We start from the raw sequence: 19282 nt of genomic DNA on the forward strand, positions 1-19282 counted from the left end.
CCGGGAGTGCAAGATAGTCCAGTTTGATTCGATTAAACTTTAAGCATCGGCGGAAATTCGCTGGAAAACGCACTCGTACGCGGTTGACTGAAAAGTGCGGCCGAGCGTTAAACGTATTCACGTTTTACATTGGACTCTTGTACACTTGGTTCAAAAAGATGACAGAGAAAAGTACTTTGACGTGTACATTCGAGTTGCAAGAGGAATGGAGGTAGGACATGTTGCATGCCAGTCGAAGATTTTCAAGGTTTCAGAAATTTCTTGCGGACGTGATAATTTATCTCGTCGTTCGAGCCTTGAATCACAAGACTCCCGTTCGTCCACTTCGTAGCTATAGACCCGTCTCGTGCGGATGCGGTTGTTGCGCAGGCTCGTATCGATCCTACATTCTCAGCTGATACCTTTGCCACTGCATTTCGCCGTTCAGCTCCGTCGAAAGTGCGTTAAAATCACGTAATAGTCATGACAATATATTTGATTCAAGTGTATCCATTTAATAGCTCTGCGCTGTGCCGTAATTATCTCGGTATTCGTACCAGTAATTCCAAATAATTACGTCTTTGATAGTTTTTTCTTCCACGCATGCGTTTTTAAATACATGTCAGGGACTGAGTTCGGCGTTACTCCAAGTCCAGGGGAGCTCCATGTTACGCAGAATGTAGTCAACGCCGTTATGGCCTTGCCGGTCGAGAAATATACGATAAAAGTAAGATTGTAGATGGTGAGAAACCGAAGATATGTTTTCCAAGTAAGTCAATGCTGAGTCAGACCGTCAGGTATGCGTCTCCTATCAGTTTATTAATCGAGAGGGCTCTTCACAGAGAAAAGCCATGAGAGCTTCCTCGCCTTCGTCTAGCACGAGTTCCGTGTACACCAGCGCTGACGATGCGCGCCGGTGCACCGATTATGAGAGGAATCAGTTCCTCGACTTAGAGGATGTCGGGACCGCCTGGCTCCTCGGCTCGCATTCCTCGCAGGATAGATCGAAGCGAGCACTCGAGAGACTTAAAATAGACAAGTGAGTGACAGCACGCGTGTGTTATTACACGCACGGAGCTCGTTCTCCCGTAACAATTAAAATCTTTCACTTCCGTTTGCAAGCGGTAAGAAAAAGTTTCGCTAGAGATTAGACATCGCATTTCAGTTTCACGTTTGAAAAGTCCTTCGGCTTTTATTAAGGAAGCAGAAGTAGCTTATTTGTTCATTTTCATAGCTCATTGTTCATTACTCCAAAGTTCGAAGATTAGAGATCGATGCTTATATTCATTAGATAATATCTGTTTTGCAAACTTTAATTTAAATTGTAAATGCGATCGACACATGCTCCTGGATTCGGCTAACATTCAAAGACTACGTCAATTTAAATTCATAATTTTTACATTAGTTGCAAAGCAGTTGTTTCCATTGATGTCGATTGTCATCATCGTATTTGCAACATTATTATATTGTGACGATCTCTTATTTTTTTACGCAATATAATATTGTGTAAAATAAAAAAAAATTAGAACTGGTTCTTAATCTCTTGCGTTACGATACATATGAATATAGTTTTTCTGCGCGATATTATCAGAAAACAATTTTGTCCTCTTATCTTTTTTGCTCGCATAAAAACATCGCGATAAAAAATCTAAAATATTCTTTCGTGAATCTAAGTGAATCTTAGTGTTAATTTATTCAATCAAAAAAAAATATAAATCTCGATCATGATGTACTTTAAGATAGTAATTAAAAAAAAGTTCTTATTTTTAACACGCACAATAATTCGGAACCGTGCAAGACTTATTTACGAAAAATCATTGATGGAAAATAATGATAATCTAAATAAAAAAAAATTTTAATATCGATCTAATAATATTCAACTGCAATTATAAAAGTCTTGATTAATAAAAATTTTTTTAAGTCTGTAAAAATTTGAAAAGCTATTTCATTCGAAAAAGTAGTAAGTTAATTATTTTATCGATGAAATGATACGATCGTCGCTCTCCTTTACCTCAACTTTCACGGCGTTGATTGTAAATCTTTAATGCAATTGCTTCGTCGGCAAACTTTAATTTAAATTGTAAATGTGATCGACACATGCTCCTCGATTCGGCTAACATTCAAAGACTACGTCAATTTAAATTCATAATTTTTACAATAGTTGCAAAGCAGTTGTTTCCATTGATTGTCATCATCGTATTTGCAACATTATTATATTGTGACGATCTCTTATTTTTTTTACGCAATATAATATTGTGTAAAATAAAAAAAAATTAGAACTGGTTCTTAATCTCTTGAGTTACGATACATATGAATATAATTTTTCTGCGCGATATTATCAGAAAACAATTTTGTCCTCTTATCTTTTTTGCTCGCATAAAAACATCGCGATAAAAAATTTAAAATATTCTTTCGTGAATCTAAGTGAATCTTAGTGTTAATTTATTCAATCAAAAAAAAATATAAATCTCGATCATGATGTACTTTAAGATAGTAATTAAAAAAAAGTTCTTATTTTTAACACGCACAATAATTCGGAACCGTGCAAGACTTATTTACGAAAAATCATTGATGGAAAATAATGATAATCTAAATAAAAAAAAATTTTAATATCGATCTAATAATATTCAACTACAATTATAAAAGTCTTGATTAATAAAAATTTTTTTAAGTCTGTAAAAATTTGAAAAGCTATTTTATTCGAAAAAGTAGTAAGTTAATTATTTTATCGATGAAATGATACGATCGTCGCTCTTCCTTACCTCAACTTTCACGGCGTTGATTGTAAATCTTTAATGCAATTGCTTCGTCGGCAATTCTTAAAACCAATTTCATGCAATTGTTAATTTATTGCAGTTCTAAGAGTACGTTTTTTTTTCTCCCCACGTGCCTGGTAAGAACTTGTATAGTGCACTTACTTTAACCACTTGTTACATAACGGATTAAGTAGTTGTTACTGAATTGATACTTGTTACAAAATGGTAACGAATGTACGCAACACAGTTGCACTTGCAACTATTGACTGACTGTCGGCAATCGTTAGATTGTCTACAATTTATACTTGTTATCGAACATGGCCGCGCGATATGACGTTGAAATCTTTACATACACACACACACAAAAGAGATATCTAAAGCTTGTGCAAGTAAAACAAATTTTAATATTTTTTAATTGTTATTGAATGTTATTAGATATTCTTAAATTTGGTGAATAAATACATTATTAGAAAAGTGTCTGAAAAATATATAAGCATAGGTGTATGCATATTAATCGCTCTCTACCATTTTTTGATCATTAATTTTTACAACTCTACACTTTTATAATATAAACATTAATCTATCTTGACAAATAACATATTCTTTATTATTTAATTTATAGTAATAAAAAAAAATTAAAATATAATTTTAATTGTAAATATAAAAAAAAAAAAATATAAGTAACTTGTTACGTATTGCAACGTTGACTCAAAGCACAAATAATATTAATTTCTAATGAAATGATTCATGTATATTAATAAAGTTTTTGCAATATTATCCATAAAATGACCAACAATAGAGTGTAGTGAGAAAAAATAACGCAATAAAAAAATTAAAGATTAAAAAAAAAAAAAAAAACTGTTTGTCCAGTGATAAGTCTACATTGTAAAAAAATAATCAAACTGTGAAAAGCTTCGTTATCATCGATAATAATTCACAAATATCTCTAAGTTCATACTCCGCATGTCAGTAAATTTTTTGCTTCTTTTTTTTCTTTTTCTTTTTTGTTTTTCAGATCACGTTTTCGGGTGCAACATGTAATTGTAATTTGCGCGGTTGCAGCCGCGTTGATAATTGCTGTCATAATCGGTCTGAGTGCGTACGCACGCAGCGGCACGTCGGACTCGCGAGATGACGAGTTTTTAGTGCCACCCGATCCAGAGAGCTTCCAGCCACCGTCGTGGAGCAAGTTGAGAGCTTTCAAACGCGGTGCCGTTTGCGCGGACGGGGCACCATGCGCTGTCGTCGGCAAGTACGTAATTAATTGCGATTTATTTTTAATTTACAAGAACGGTGTTTATCGGGATGCTCAAATGCGCGCAATTCGTCTTTTCCAGATCGATCTTGAAGCGCAATGGATCGGCGGTGGATGCTGCGCTGGCAGCGCTAATATGCAACGGGCTAGTAAATATGCAGAGCCTAGGGCTCGGTGGTGGATTCATGATGACGATTTATCAGAGATCCACGCGCCAGGGCTTCGTTCTCAATGCAAGAGACCGTGCACCTTTGGCGGCAAATTCTACGATGTACGATGGCAAGCCTACTAATGCGTCGTCGTTCGGTAAAGCACGATTAATTATCTTTAATAACCAAGTGTCTCAATTATCTTTTTTTATATAAACAAGTGGTTGAATGATGACATGAATCAACAGGTGCATTAGCGGTCGCCGTACCTGGTGAGCTGGCCGGTTACTGGGAAGCTCATCAACAATTTGGTAAATTACCGTGGGCCGATTTATTTAAGCCGAGCATCGAGCTATGCGAAAAGGGCTACGTTTTAACGTTGGTGCAATACGACGGCTTTACATATAATAAAAAAAGCATTTACAACGATCCAACATTAAAGTACGAGCTCGTTGAATATTTAAAAACAAATTATATAACGTGATAAAATTATTTACAATGATACGCAAATGCCGTCTTATCTTTTAGGGAATTGTTTGTCGACCCCGCGACTAATGAGTTCCGTAAACCAGGTTCGATAATCAGGCCCCGCGCACTTTGCGAAACGCTGCGAATTATAGCTGAGAAAAATGCGACTGAATTTTACAATGGTACGATAGGACGACTTCTCGTTGACGATTTGCAAGAACAAGGAGGAATCATAACGATGAAGGATCTCAATGAATATAGGTAATTAAATAAACTGTTCATTGCGTCATTAAGAAAAAAATTTACTTATATATATATTCGTGTTATCTTTGCTTAGAGTTTCATGGGATCAACCAATAAGCACGACTCTTTCGGACGGAATTAAATTGTTGACTACAGGGCTACCCGGTAGCGGAGCTATTCTTTCGTTCATTCTCAACGTCTTCGACGATTACGGCTTCTCGCCGGCTAGCATAGCGGATTTTAACGCGACAATTCTCACATATCACAGAATGATAGAGACGTACAAGTATGCGTTCGCGTTAAGGGAAAATCTGGGCGACGGTAATTTCATCGACATGACCGAGGTATGCTAATTTTTTTTTTTTTTTTTTTGTTTTTAAGATTGCTACAATTCTCGATTACTAACCGCGGTACTTCAATCTTTTTAAAGATAACCAGAAATCTGACGTCGAAGAGCTTTGCGCGCGCGATACGACAGAAAATCGACGACACGAAAACGTGGCAGAATCCGGAACACTACGGCTGTCCAGCTTACGCTAATGTTGAAGATCACGGTACCGCACATGTGTCGGTGCTGGCACCGAATGGCGATGCCGTATCAGCTACCAGCACCATCAACTACTAGTAAGCAGACTTTCTTCACCAAAACTGCGCTTAAATGCGGAATATCGTAATATTCTATGTACTTCGATCCTGACGACTTTGCAGTTTTGGCAGCGGAATAGTCAGCAGGAGAACCGGCATTCTGTTAAATGACGGCATGGAGGACTTCAGTATTCCGTCGCGGTTCAACTACTTCGGTATGCCGCCGAGCCCTAACAATTATATCGCGCCTAAAAAGCAGCCATTGTCCTCTATGGTACCGTCCGTTCTGGTCGATCGGCACGGTGACGTCAAGATGATCATGGGTGCTGCTGGTGGCACGAGAATTACGACGGCAGTGTCACAAGTTAGTAGTATCTGAAATGGGCTGCGTTTAAGTTCCCATTTAGCCCGGGGTCGATAAACGAACGTAAACTTCTCGCGAGTAATATCTCTACGCTTGCAGGTGACCGCAAAGATACTTTGGATGGGTCAAACGGTCAAGGAAGCGGTGGACTCGGCGAGAATACATCATCAGCTATTTCCGCCGAAGTTGTTTTACGAATATGGAATCCCTAAGCAAGTGGTCGACGGTCTGAAACGTTTAGGCCACACCGTAGAACGCTATAGAGTCCGCGGCAGCGTGGCCTGCGTCGTATTGTACGAGAATTTCACAATTTTCGCGAACGCCGACCACCGTAAAGGCGGCGACGTCTACGGAATTGATTGATTTACGCGCGTGAGTTATCACGACGATTCGGGCATCATCTTTAGAAGCCTTCTCGCGAAGGATAATTGGCTTCGATACAAGGCGACAAACAGCGCCAATGTGATTATCATAAGAACAATGCATGCAATCAATCTCGTTATCGTTATCAGCGCGGCATTCGCGTTTAAAAAATCGATACGTCAATATTATTGTTTAACACAATTTTTATATATTCTCGCTCGCAAATCGTATCTTATCTCTGCATTGTTATTCCTCTCTACCTTCCAACGTCAACCTTATCTTGAATTTGCCTCCCCTGAAGCGATGTGCATTTACGTAAAGCAGATAATATAAGTAAAAATTTTCTGACGTATCCTTCACTTATTTCAGGCATGCATTCGATGCGAATTCTCAACGCAGCTGTGTGACACTCTACGGACGTGACACTTATTAAAAACTTCCAACCTTGTCGTTCTTTCAAAGCCTTCACGTCGGTAATGCCGTGATTTGTTTCCCATTTTAATTACTCTACTACGTTCAGTCTCGGAAATTTGCCATTTACTTTTTTTTTTTTCTACATTGTGATTTCTCGTCTCTTGGTGCTCAATAAAAATAAATTTTAATAATACTAGTGATGCACCGTCTTCGCGACAATTAAAGCAAAATTATTTCTCGCGTTCTTGATACGTTACTACGCTCCTCCTTCCAGTCTTCTTGAGGTCATGGAGCTTTCTACGAAGCTAAGGCAGCTCATTTGAGAGCGCCGTACAAATATAATACAACTGCACTAACGATTCCCCTCTTACAGCTCGACGAAACCTGTTTCTGAAGACGTCTAGGAGAATACTCGACTAGTCCTCGGTACGAGAGCAGACTGGGGGCTGACTTAATGTTAACTATCAAGCTTAAATCGATTAACGGCACCACGCATCCGCGCTCGATTTCCTTTAGTCTCGGTCATCATCGTCCTTCGAATTGAATTATGATTTCCTTTCCACGGTACTTTTATAAACGGCAGAAGTAAGAAAGAAAGAGGGAGCCGCAGTCAGGTTTCATCATTTTTACTGACTTAACAGAGATAGCGCATTTTACATGCTATAATTAAATGCTGCTTTATGCCTGCGAAAGCAATACGTACGAGAACAAGCACGTATTTCTCGCCTAAATTATCAGTCGTATCAATGCTCGGCCTTGAGAATAAAACTGCGTCGTGACCGAAAGAGGAATTCGAATATTTTGAATAAATGATACGCCGGGTTCGAAAGATATGCAGACGCGACATTTAATTACGACGCATGAGAAACGACCGGACTTCAAGTAACGTGAAATGAGAAATCGAACGTAAACACTTAAATGTAAAACATCTGTTTTCAAACAGTTAATTAACGTCGGCGGTGACATTCGCTTGATTAAATATCGTGTATGCCGTCGTTGCAAAAATGGAAAACGTGGCCGCGGATCGCGCACTCTGCAAACGTATCAATTTTCTCCTGAACAACGCATGCTGAAATACAATATCGGAGATACATCGTTGAACAATTTTATTGTCCTCGACGTGATATTTTTTCGCGTTTCGACGGATTGTTAACAAAGGGAAACTCGCTAACGAAGGGGGGAAAAAAAAAAATAAAATCTCGATTCCCGTTGAATGAAATTCATTTTTAAAACAAAGTCACAGAGCCGAACTTGTTATTGCGCGAACTGCGCGATTAAGAGCAAAGTGATTTTGAAAAAAAAATATAAAATTGTTTGATCTAGAAATTTTACCGATGACATGACGTGTCTATTACGCTTCGGTGGCTTTATCTCGCGATGTCGTACAATATAAAAGCAAACTCGATTGAATGCGCGTGTGTTAATGCGTGATATCGGCTTTTCTCCGCAGCACCGCGCGTGATATCCACAATCCGCTTCGGTGAATGTAAGAACAAAATATTTCTCTCGAGCTGTTTACGTTCCCATTAAGAGGCTCGATACAAGGTAGATTGCGAGTGTCACGTCCTACGTCTCACTCGCAGCCGATTAGAATATTACCTAACTTGGCATGCATTCTTTCCTTAAATTACTTGTACCGCTAAATCATTTCTTTCTTTTATCTTTTATTCATTCTTATTCATTCTTAACTCGTAGTTCTCTGAGCGACGGCGATTCCTAACATTTCTTCAATTTCCTGACGAGGTGGGACGAACTATATTGCCTTGAATATAAAAGACCGCTGTGTGGTCGCACTAGCGCTGAAAATAACACGCTCTATAGACTGCAGAAGGCAATGCACTTGGGCATTGGGTGGATAAGCTTACGTGTTGGAATTTTCTAGGTCGCCTCAAACGTATAGATTAGCCTCGTGAATAATGACTATTGGATGGGAGCGAGGAAACGAAGAGAACCGTAAGAAATCTCGCGATAATATAAGCCATGCTATTTTAGAATACTTAGTTTTGCCTCGAACGACAACATCGTCCCGACGATGCTTCGTACCTTAAATTATTTCCACTAGCTCTTTAATATCTAGCTCGTACAGATAATAATATTTATATATAGAAATTATCTAGAGTTGATATGCCCTCTTCCAATCTATTGGAATATATGAGATATATGATCGAGTATTAATTCTGAGTGCCGTTGAAGATTGATTCAACTGGCAGAAGCGTTCAAGACTTCCAATTATATTCCAGTTCATTGCTCGTTATCTTATTATATTAAAATACGAATATATTATCCATTAACGTAACGGACAACAAGCAGGCACTGCTAGATAAATTGGCTGCTAATAATTTCGAAATTTTAAGAGATTCCAATTTTGTGAGATTCTATAATTTGAGATACATACATTGAACGACGCCACCGGAAGTTTTCAGCGATATGACCCGTGTTCTCACTTCGCCGGGTTTTTTTCGTCCGATTACTTTTGCCCTTGAATAAGTTTAGCAGCTCGCTCGAGCGTCTCCTAAAAATAAAAATTCAGGAATTAACTCTCTAGGCAACTTACTATACTATGCTCATCGCGAGGTGGCAGTTAATATACATATATATGTGTAATAATCGCAAACGTTGCGTCACGAACTTTGTTTGCTTTGCTATTTATTTGTTTCCCTCGTACGCAGCTGATATGAATGATCCGAATCCGTAGAAGTTGCATAATTTGACGAAAATCGCCAGGTCGAATTGGGACTTCTCGATACGTTATCGGCGCCGTGAAGGTTACGTGCTTTCGTCTCGCAGATACAACGCAGTTGCGCAACCTTGCGTGAAGAAAGATATGCTTCCTCTTTTTCTTTCGTCTCCTTTTCGTGTTCGGCGGGACGCGGAGTGTGTTACATATCAACGAATTCGTATACCGAGCCATCGCCGAATCGGATCCTTGCCGGTGAAAAAAAATACTCGGTACGACGCGCTCGCGCACCGGCGACGTCGCCTCGACTGCGCATGAGCGTCACACGCGAACGAGCTGGACAATGTATAAAACTCGAGGTGGCGAACGTCGCGCGACTAGTCGTCGAATCGATCTCCCTAGTCGAGCCCACGCTAAGCAAGTGCATCGCTTCACGGTAATCTACGTCGCACCGCGACTTCCTATTTCGAGCAGTGTCTCTCCCGAGCAATCCGAATCTCGTGAGCTATGTCTGAGGCGCAAGTAGACGAGTACGAGCACTTCAACTACGACTACGACAAGCACATTTTCACCGCACATGGCGGTAAGCAGAGGAGCAAGCGAGAGGCTGTCGCGCATACAAACCATTTCGACCCGAGCGGCCATTCCAGAAAGATCCTCACCAAGCTGATGAATACAGAGCATAACAAGTCGCGGCAGACGACCAAGACCAAGGCGTAGAGGTGAGATCTCGCTTGTCCGCATAATCCCGCCCGAATGCTTTATGACGAATGCATTATCGACGCGATCGGTTCCTTCGCGACAGGGCTTTTGTTCCCGACGACGCGGTCACTTCACTTTCAGCCTCGCCGCAGGGCTCAAGTACGTACGTACACTAGTTACTCATTTCATGCTGTAACCGTGGGGGAACTGCCATAAACTACGTACTATCTCGAATGCATCTCCAGCTTCGATTCCGCGAGTATCTCGATCGTAATTGCAAACAGCTAACGCCCCGAAACTGCCTTCAGAGAGATACTAAAAAGTTATATGTATTCCAACGTTTTCGATATAATTTTAAATAAACTTAAACTTCTTAAAGCTTGATAAATCTTACTCTCAGTCGCTCGACAATACTTTACCAAATGTTCGAGCACGCTCCGTTATTCAAAGATAATAAATGGCAGAGGTAATAATGAAAAAACAAAAGCGCCCACGTCGGATCGCTTCCAAGTCCACGAGGCGAATTAGATAGGCTTGCCTGTTTTTCGGGCAGATCGCCGCGAAAACGATTCGCCTATTGCGTTGCAATTGTTTGCTATCGGTGCCGGCTATCTTTACAAGAAGTGAGTCATACGCTCGTACGTTTGTTTCTCTTGGTTGCGTAACGTACGGTACGTATGTCCCACCGTAGCCGCTGGTAACCGCGACGATAGTCCTCGTAAGAACTATATTTGGACACTCATTGCTTCAATTTACATTTCAGATTAAAGACGTTCCTATCCTCGCGGCCCGGCGTCGTCAAGTTGGATCTCATCACGCAAAACGCACTTCCCACCTAGGACGACCGGAGAAAAAAAAATATATATATATACTTTTTTTTATACTATCGAGAATGCATTTAGTCGTAGATTCTCACTTAATGTAAGAGCGGCAAGATTGTTCATGCACTATTGTCATTTGTGTTAAAAGCACATTGGACGCGGTTATGTTATTTATAAAAATGCAAGATAACACTTATCGCATTTCCGCTATGTTCATCAACTTCGCGCGAAGCTTAAGTTTGGCATGACATTCGTCCTTTCTTTTTTTTTTTTTATTTTTGCATAGGATAACATGGTGATACTATATATATATTAATTTTGCGGGTGCTATTGTCGAATTCGAATATAATTAGTTTCAGTCGAATGAGCTTTTGTCTCTACGATGGTGAAAAATTTGTGATTTAACGTCAAAGTGAGTCGTAATTACAGCCTTTTTGCGTATCGCAGTAATGAGTAATATTCACTGATGGAAAACAAAACATCTGTTAATGGTTTCTTATCGTAATGAGTGATCCATATGTCGCAGCATATTAAAAACTCTATCTATAAAAAGGCTAAGATGATTGATTCGAGTTAACACGAAAATACACAATGTTAATGTTCGTGTATTGTGATCGATGATATATTTTTGGTTTAGAGTTACACATATATATTTTTTAAGTTATCTCTCTGTGGGAGAAAATGATACATTATCTTATATTGACGTAAACGTCATGATATTATATCGAAAATAAACTGCAAGAATAAAAATTTCTAATTAACGTCAATAAATTTTTACTTAAACCTGCACCATAGGTCATGTTGATTATAATTTCGGATTTTTATATCTGATTTTAATACGACGCAACATTAATATTTCATTTTAATTTATTATTAATTTAAATGCAAGTTCTTTACATACGAGTTAAACAATTTTTACGAAGAATAAATCAACGACTGTTTGTGATGGTAATAAAATGGAAAAAGTGAAATCTTATCGTTAACTTCAAGTTATAAAAAGAACAACTAAAACTTTAAATCATCCTCGTTACAATACCGATATCCAGTTTACAACCATTTTACGTCAACACGTATTCATAATTAACATATGGCTCTGTTATGTAACTATTTTTTTTTCTTGGTCCATATTCCTTATCGCGTTAAAACCATTTTATGTTATCTGGGTTTAATCTTCTTTTTTTGATATCTTTTATATCTAAATGAGTAAAATTATTTAATAAATTATAATCAAATGTAATACGTATTTTAAGATTATAATGCAGCTTAAAATATAACAATAGTATAACTGGTAAATTGTTTTTAAGCTATTAAAAAAAAAGAATTTAATACACCGAGTAGAGAATTAATAATTTTTCAAATAGTTAAGTACAATCTATATACGAAACTATTCCAAAAATAGTGTAAAAACTGAAGAAATAATGATAAATCAATGCAATATTTATCTTACCACGCTTAAGAAAAAAGAAAAAGAAAAAATAGCCAGTTATGTGTGTAAAAAATATGTATCAATTAACACTCTTAGCTAAAATTACGCTGTCTAATCACAAGATACTTCACAAAATATTTTAATGAAATGTTGAGCAATTTACATTAAAAAAAAAAATTAAATGCGTTTATAATTCATCTAATTTTTGCATGCGCTTTGTCTTTTTTTTTTATTTTTATTTTTTATTAATTTATATGTTATGCATTGATTTGTCGGCTCAGCTTATAAAATTATCGTTGACAGTTTTGAAATCTTACACGGTGGTTGAAATATATATATAAAAAAAATACCAGCATAACATATATTAGTTAAAAATTTTAGAAGCAGTCATATACATACTTCAATTACAATTACATATGTTACAATCATATTTGAAATTGAAATACGCACTACGCATTCAAAGTACAAGCAAATGCCACATCCGTCCGCTCGCATCCTTAATCAGATTTCAAAAAAGTTAATAATTTGATTAAGTCGTTAGAGAATAATTATGAGTCTTATATACATGTAGAATCAAATATCAATCCTCAACCTCGTTACTAAACATTAGAAAAAATTATGAACGTTAAATCGCTATAAAAGAAAAAAAAATACAGGAAGAAAGATCATATATGTCCAACTACCATGAGAAACTGCTTTTTTTTATCCAACTACAATAATTAAATCTAGATTACAATAGATAAATAAAAGTTTGGTGTCGTTCGATAAGAAAAACGAAGTAATAAAAAAAAACAAAGTAATAAAATAGTTAGTTGCTCAATTTATTAGCCAATATAAAATGTGTATTTTTTCTTTAAAGATAAAATACAAAAGTACCACGTGTTAACGGTTAAAGTAAAAATAACTGCTTCAGAAATGCTATACTCACGACAAATGGTAACTATAAAAAGAATATTTTAACGTAGGTCTTCACTGTATTTTAACTTTGTCAAGAATTTAAAAAAATGACAATAGTAACGATATAAGTAAACGACATTGTTAATGTTGGAAAGTGTGTGAATAACACATGAGAGCTATATGTCGGCGAGACATGAAAAAAAGAATCTTATTAGCAAAAGCAGTCAATAATGACATGAATTGCTATAGTAATCACTTTTTATAAATGTAACAATAATAATACAGCACTGTCACCGTTATATCTATAATGTTCATGTTGATCTCAAATGGTAGCTAGACATTATTAAAAGTAAAAATAAATTAATTTTTGAATTAATGAGCTTATCGTATGAAAAAAATAGAAAAACCATTTAAAATTAAGTCAACAAGGACTTTGAACTAATTGTATCGCGTGGTGCAAAGCATCAGCGATATTCTGAAAAACAGGTACACCTTCACGCGTTGCATAGTCCGACAAGTACATCCTCCCCCGGTTGTAATCTTTTCGAGCTTGTTCAGTCAGCTAAATAAATCAGAAAAAAAATTAATATATCATATTTCTGTAATAATAATAATAAAACATTATTTTTATTATGTTTAAAATAAAAAAAAATTGTCGTGCAACTTTTCGCATAGTAATATGAAAGATAAATTTGTTATCTGTAAAAGTTATATAACGTTTGAAGCTGAAATTAACTTTGTCAAAAATAATCTGTTAGGTAATTCAATAATTTAATGTTGAATAATTATCAATAGTTACTTAAACTAATTTTTATTATGTATTATTTATAATAATTATTTATATTCGGATAAAAGAAAAAGAAAAGTATAAAATATATCACCCGTACTTGTTCATCAGACATAAGAGAACCCTCGGGAAGAGTTTGGACACAGAGGACGAGCTTAGCGCGCAGTCCAATTAAATGAGCTGCCAATGCCATGATAGCGATGCCACGCGAATGTTGTGGCACTATCAATAGAATCAGTCGTGAATTCTTTATCTTCTGCAATTCTTGCGGCAACACTTTTACATTATACTCGTTCAAGGTCGGTCGGTATAGAGATAATCTCATCGACCTGAAAAATTACAAATGTGAAAGGAGATGTTTAAACGATTAGTGTTACTCATTCGACTGCTTATACTCACTCTATCAATGGTGCTGCGGAAGACTCTAACCAAAGTAGATCTTTACTGACTACACCAATATATATATCCCTCTTTTCAAACTCTTGAACAAAAGAATTGGTCCAATCTGAAAGCATTTAAATTTTCAATAACTGAACAAAAGTTCCTCTTTTGGCCTGCTCTACGAAAATCAAGCGTTTAACCTTGAAAAATAAAAACTGGAGAATTTAGCGCGCGAGAAACGTAAAATAAAAAAATAAAAAAAAAAATCGAAGATCACAGAAAATTGTTGAAAATCAGAAATACCTAGGAAACGACTAAAAGGATGTACGATAACTCGGTGTAAGAAATGTGAGGTCTTCCTACATAATATATTCCATACTGAAGGTATCTCACTTTCACAAGAGATGCCATTACTCTTCGTCCGCATCCACGATTCGCTGGCTAGAACGCAAAACTGCTCGAAATTGATTCGCAATTCAGCTGGGTCACCTTTCGCCGAAATCCCGTCTATCAATGTTCTATAGATTTCTGCGCGATAAACACATTGTATTTTAATAATTTTTTTAATTAAAAAAAATGTTTTTATATAAAGACATGAAGGTGAGATGTAACTATTACCAGATTTATTCACCGCGTTGAGCAGATCTGAAAGAGGTACATTGTTGCACATAATATTTGACAACATCATCCAAGCCTGAAAATAATAAAGATATTATGTTATTTTAAATAAATTTTTTAATGTACTTAATGTGGTAAAACGTACGTACTTCTCCTAACTTTACTGTGCCACTATCATTAACGTCCATAGATTTGAAAATTTCCCGCAATTTTCTGTCATGTAAATAAAATTTCTTCATAAATTATTTGCTGCTTATGTTATTTCTAGGCATGATGATATTGTTACATATATCGATTTACAAAAATACAAAAAACCATTTGGTTATAATTTAAATTAAACAACTGTTTGATTATATCCTCGTTCGGAAATATTCTTATAAATTAAAAAGTATATATATATAATATTTTATACATAAGGTAACACACTTTAACTCGACTAAATATCTGAAAACTAAGTTTCTGAAGTAAAATCTTTTCAAACAAAGTTCTATGATTTAATTTGTAATTTAAATTTGTGATAATTTTTAATTTTTAGATTTTTTTTTTATTTATTAGTTTAAATATTTTATTTTAATTAATTATGCTTAAATTTTAATTTCAATTTTCGTACGTCAACTACTTGACGTAATATTACCGAATACATCATTTAGTAACAATTATATATTTTAATTCTTATAACATCTTATTGTTCGTTAGGATTATATTAAATCTCGGGGATATTAAATCGAGGATATTAAATCCCCAACATATAGACTAGTAATGAGAAACTTACACTGCATCCATTCCATTCTGAGTAAGCGAGATTCTTATAGGTCTGATGCCATCCTCAGTGCTCATGCAATCCTGCACATTGATCTTTTCACGTAACATCTGTGTGCATATTTTATATACATATTAATTATAAATTATGATACATTTATTCATTAATCAATGCCATTACCTTAGATGTACAATGAAGGGCAACTGATACACTTTCAAATATTGGTATCCTTTGCCTTTCCATTAGGTACTGAAGCACTAACAACCCGTTCATTAAATCATAATATTCCCTGAAAAACAAAAGGTATATAAAAAAAATTATAGCGATTAAATAATAAAATGGAACTGATTGAATTATATGAAACAACGTACTGCACGGAAACAGTCTCTCCAAGTATAGTTTGTCCTTGACGATACGGATAAATGACAAGGACCAAGGATTCACTACGTGTAGCTGCTAATTGAGCTGCTTCGATGATACCCGCGCTATTACGCGTCTGATTGTCAATGACAAATAATAAGACTCGCGCCGTTTGCTTCGCTTCATATTCTTGGGCTATTAATTCCGGGCCCCATTGTGAAACTTGCTGCAATGCGTAATGCGATTGTAGTATCTCATCTACGTGCAATTACGAGAACAATAAAATATTATTACTTACAGGATTATAATAAGTAATACCAAGATTCTGAAGAGTTGGGATAGCTATGTCTGATCTCCAGGTAGTTGGATTACAAGACCCGCCCAAAAATACCTCATATGCCATCTTTTCTAAGCAATTAGTAAGTAAATACATAATTAGCCAATTATCTTACTGATACTACGATTGAACAGTGCTCAAAATGCCGCAAATACCACTATTTTTGTTAACTTACTTGAGCCAGTTTTATAATTAATGCCTTTTCCATCACCGTGTAATGAGCAAGAGGCGTTCATAGGAACAGCTGTTGTTCTAAAAACAAAAACAGATTTATAATCCCAGTTTTTTAATTCTTACAGTGATTCAGTATTACCACATACAATATAATATATGTTCAACTTTCCCGCAGCGGCTATTAAATGCCGCGATTTTAAAATCGTACACGCTAGCAAATAAAAAATGAGCGTAAAAAGAAAAATTTTACTCGTGAAATCGCGAACAAGATGCTTATACAAAAATGTATAAAAGTACTTCCGTGTAAAGCAGCTTTAAATATCATATTTGCATATTTTACAAAATATAGCTTATTCATTAGTTGATTTCGATAGATATTTACATTTATAAAATTTTCTTTAAATTTACATATAAAAACACATTTCATCTTTAATTAAATTACCTAAAAAAATTTTTTTTAATTAGCATAAATAGTTAATATAACGTTCAAAAGATAAATACGATAGCATCGTAATAAAATTTATCATTAAAAAATTTGAAAGCCATGCAATAAATATTTGGCAATTTGTCATTTAAATAAGATTTATTGATGCATATTCATTCAAATGATGAAATTATATTAATCAGTATAATAAAGAAGCATAATATTGATGGCAAATAAGATTTCATTAAAGTGTAGTAACAGGACATACTAAATAGCAGCACGAACTGTTTTGTAACTAAACATACTTCCAAATATCAATTAATTTTGTAACAACCGACAATGTGTTACGTTTCATCATTGCTTTTAAATATTCCCCACAATAATTGTAATTAATATTCAGCATTTTTGCCTGAAACATATACAACTCCATTCACCTGATAATACTGATCAAAAATACATATATTAAAAAAAATATATTTGATTTGTGCGAATAATAATTTAGCTTGCAAAAAATAAAAACTATCCTAACAACTACGAAATATTATGGCAACATCGTCGTAATGTCACTACAATATGCTTGCTGGGATTATTGCGCAAGAAAAAATATGCTGAGAGGTACCCAACAAAGTCAAACCTGCGAATATATAAAATTTTTTTTGTGTTACCCTTGCTCGCACAGACGTGCCAGTTCTGTGGCAAATACGCAGAATTTCTCTAACATTATACAGGCAGCATAGGTATGTTCAGGATAATCTTCAACATCATGGTGCAGCTTGTTGAGCAGCTGCAAGCAGTTTTGAAGTAACAGCATCACGTATATTTATTGTATCTAAAACAAAAATATCTCCTTTCCCTTTCTGTTTTGGTGTAATTGCTTAAATATAAATTAAATGCAGATAAAAAAAAATTTTAACACTTACACTGAAAATATAGGTGATCGTTAAATTTATATTTAATCGATATTTGCCGATAAATATTCCTCATCATTTAAAACTGTGCAGCTGATTTAAATGCCTACTTCTGGAAATACAAATGTATTCACGTTTCTTTCGATTGAAACCCTCTAAGTAGCTCTCCTATGGAAAAACAAAAAAATATTAAAAGTTTTCAACTAACATAAACAATTTTTTTTTTTTTTTTTTTTTTTTTTTTTTAAATTAAGAAATGCAACTTTATGCAATATACAACGAACAATTGATAATACATTTTTCGTTCGAAATATAACAATTATATTAACCTGTGTTATATTTTTAGGTTTTGCACTCCAATATATTAAATACTCTACAAGGAATAAAATTTTATCTCCAGCTTTTTCTTATTAAAAACGATTCAAACTAATTGGAGTACGTCGCGCGGATCCGCGCGATCAAGTGTCACATATACTAACCTATATAGCGTTCAATGCCGCGTGTCCTCGCGCAACCAGTACCGTGGACGTGCGACGAAAAAAGTCAGAAATGATCAAGCGCACACCTCACGTATCTATAAACGGTCCTGTTCGCTCATACGGCTCGCACGTCAATCTGCCTCTGTCTGGCGCGCGGAGCGCGTTGATAAACAACGCGTTGCCGCGAGTACGGACGGTCGAGAAATTAACGGTGGAGACGCGAGACGAGGCGAGGGCCGAGAAGTCTCACCGCGCACTCTTGCTATTGCTCATACTTATTTATACACTGTTATATTTAAAATGAAAGAGGCGCGCCGGTGGTCGTGTCGCCGTTGTGCGCGCACCGTTCGGCGCCCGAGAAAGAGACGTCGGTGTGAGAGAAGCCGTATCACCCGTATGGACGAACGGCTTGCTCGATCACATTTTTCATCGAGCTGGCCCGCCGTCGACGAACACGGCGCGACGTCAAATTGCGCGAAAGTCCCCTCGATGCGCCGCGGCACACGCTCCCACAAACGTCACCGCGACGATCCGCCCGTGAAAAATTCCCGGACGGCGATATGCTGTTTCTCTTTCACGAAAGCACCGTGAAACGATTTTTCCGCCCGCGCACGCGAACAAACATTATTGCGTGCGGCACCTGGACGGTGGAAGCGCGCCTCCTGTTTTGACGCGCTGCCGACACTGTTTGCGGACGCAAGAACGATTTCGGTCACACACGGCGTACAACGCGAAAATCAGACGGTCTGCATTTTAATGCTCGTTGTCTTTCCCGCGACGAGGATTGCTGCGTGCGTGCGTGCGTACATGCGTGCGTACGTACTACACCCGTCCGTCGTCTCCGCGCGTCGCGCACTCTTAGCGCGGACTAGGGGAATGACGTAAACCTCCAACAATGAAGCGTGATGTCACACGCGGCGAAGTCCGTACCGTTCGTACGGACGACTACTACTCG

General features: G+C 36.5%; 4 protein-coding genes across 11 annotated transcripts in view; 2 read left to right on the plus strand and 2 right to left on the minus strand.

Annotated features, from left to right (window-relative positions):
- The window catches only part of LOC139102597 (phytanoyl-CoA dioxygenase, peroxisomal-like), a 40744-nt gene extending 30410 nt beyond the window's left edge, over positions 1 to 10334 (minus strand). The window contains exons 1-2 of one of the 4 annotated variants that reach the window (XM_070656639.1): positions 10153 to 10334; positions 8972 to 9088 (exon numbers count right to left, since the gene is read on the minus strand). In XM_070656639.1, coding sequence (XP_070512740.1) covers positions 8972 to 9088; positions 10153 to 10169 — 134 coding nt within the window. In that variant the 5' untranslated portion in view covers positions 10170 to 10334. Of the gene's footprint in view, positions 1 to 1990; positions 2053 to 2741; positions 3167 to 8971; positions 9089 to 9205; positions 9505 to 10152 lie in introns of those variants that run through there. The other 3 variants (XM_070656641.1, XM_070656642.1, XM_070656640.1) reach the window with 3 other exon arrangements.
- On the plus strand, positions 258 to 6392 carry LOC139102581 (scoloptoxin SSD14). Its single transcript, XM_070656602.1, has 10 exons — positions 258 to 748; positions 822 to 1018; positions 3751 to 3987; positions 4073 to 4296; positions 4388 to 4580; positions 4668 to 4868; positions 4945 to 5194; positions 5281 to 5474; positions 5559 to 5799; positions 5899 to 6392. The coding sequence occupies exons 1-10, from the start codon at positions 719 to 721 to the stop codon at positions 6160 to 6162; spliced, it is 2031 nt and encodes a 676-aa protein (XP_070512703.1). The 5' UTR covers positions 258 to 718; the 3' UTR covers positions 6163 to 6392.
- LOC139102620 (nuclear protein 1) lies at positions 9607 to 11537 on the plus strand. The gene is made up of 2 exons (XM_070656675.1): positions 9607 to 9975; positions 10719 to 11537. Exon 1 carries the CDS (start codon positions 9761 to 9763, stop codon positions 9971 to 9973), a length of 213 nt encoding a protein of 70 aa, XP_070512776.1. The 5' UTR covers positions 9607 to 9760; the 3' UTR covers positions 9974 to 9975; positions 10719 to 11537.
- LOC139102590 (uncharacterized) lies at positions 11034 to 19240 on the minus strand. Of its 5 annotated transcripts, none has more exons than XM_070656621.1 (14): positions 18328 to 19240; positions 17861 to 18016; positions 17606 to 17769; positions 16518 to 16594; positions 16304 to 16413; positions 16017 to 16231; positions 15826 to 15934; positions 15658 to 15755; positions 15035 to 15098; positions 14886 to 14961; positions 14571 to 14795; positions 14286 to 14391; positions 13987 to 14215; positions 11034 to 13661 (listed from the first exon to the last, which is right to left on the minus strand). In XM_070656621.1, exons 3-14 carry the CDS (start codon positions 17749 to 17751, stop codon positions 13521 to 13523), a joined length of 1596 nt encoding a protein of 531 aa, XP_070512722.1. In that variant the 5' UTR covers positions 17752 to 17769; positions 17861 to 18016; positions 18328 to 19240; the 3' UTR covers positions 11034 to 13520. The 5 variants fall into 5 exon arrangements, with proteins under 5 accessions (XP_070512722.1, XP_070512724.1, XP_070512723.1 ...); XM_070656623.1 differs by having other exon boundaries at positions 14661 to 14795; positions 18328 to 19234; XM_070656622.1 differs by lacking the exons at positions 17861 to 18016; positions 18328 to 19240 and adding an exon at positions 17246 to 17349 and having other exon boundaries at positions 17606 to 17746.
- Between the last annotated feature and the right edge of the window lie 42 nt (positions 19241 to 19282).

This window comes from Cardiocondyla obscurior, linkage group LG05 (assembly GCF_019399895.1).
Source record: "Cardiocondyla obscurior isolate alpha-2009 linkage group LG05, Cobs3.1, whole genome shotgun sequence".
Lineage (NCBI taxonomy): Eukaryota > Metazoa > Arthropoda > Insecta > Hymenoptera > Formicidae > Cardiocondyla > Cardiocondyla obscurior.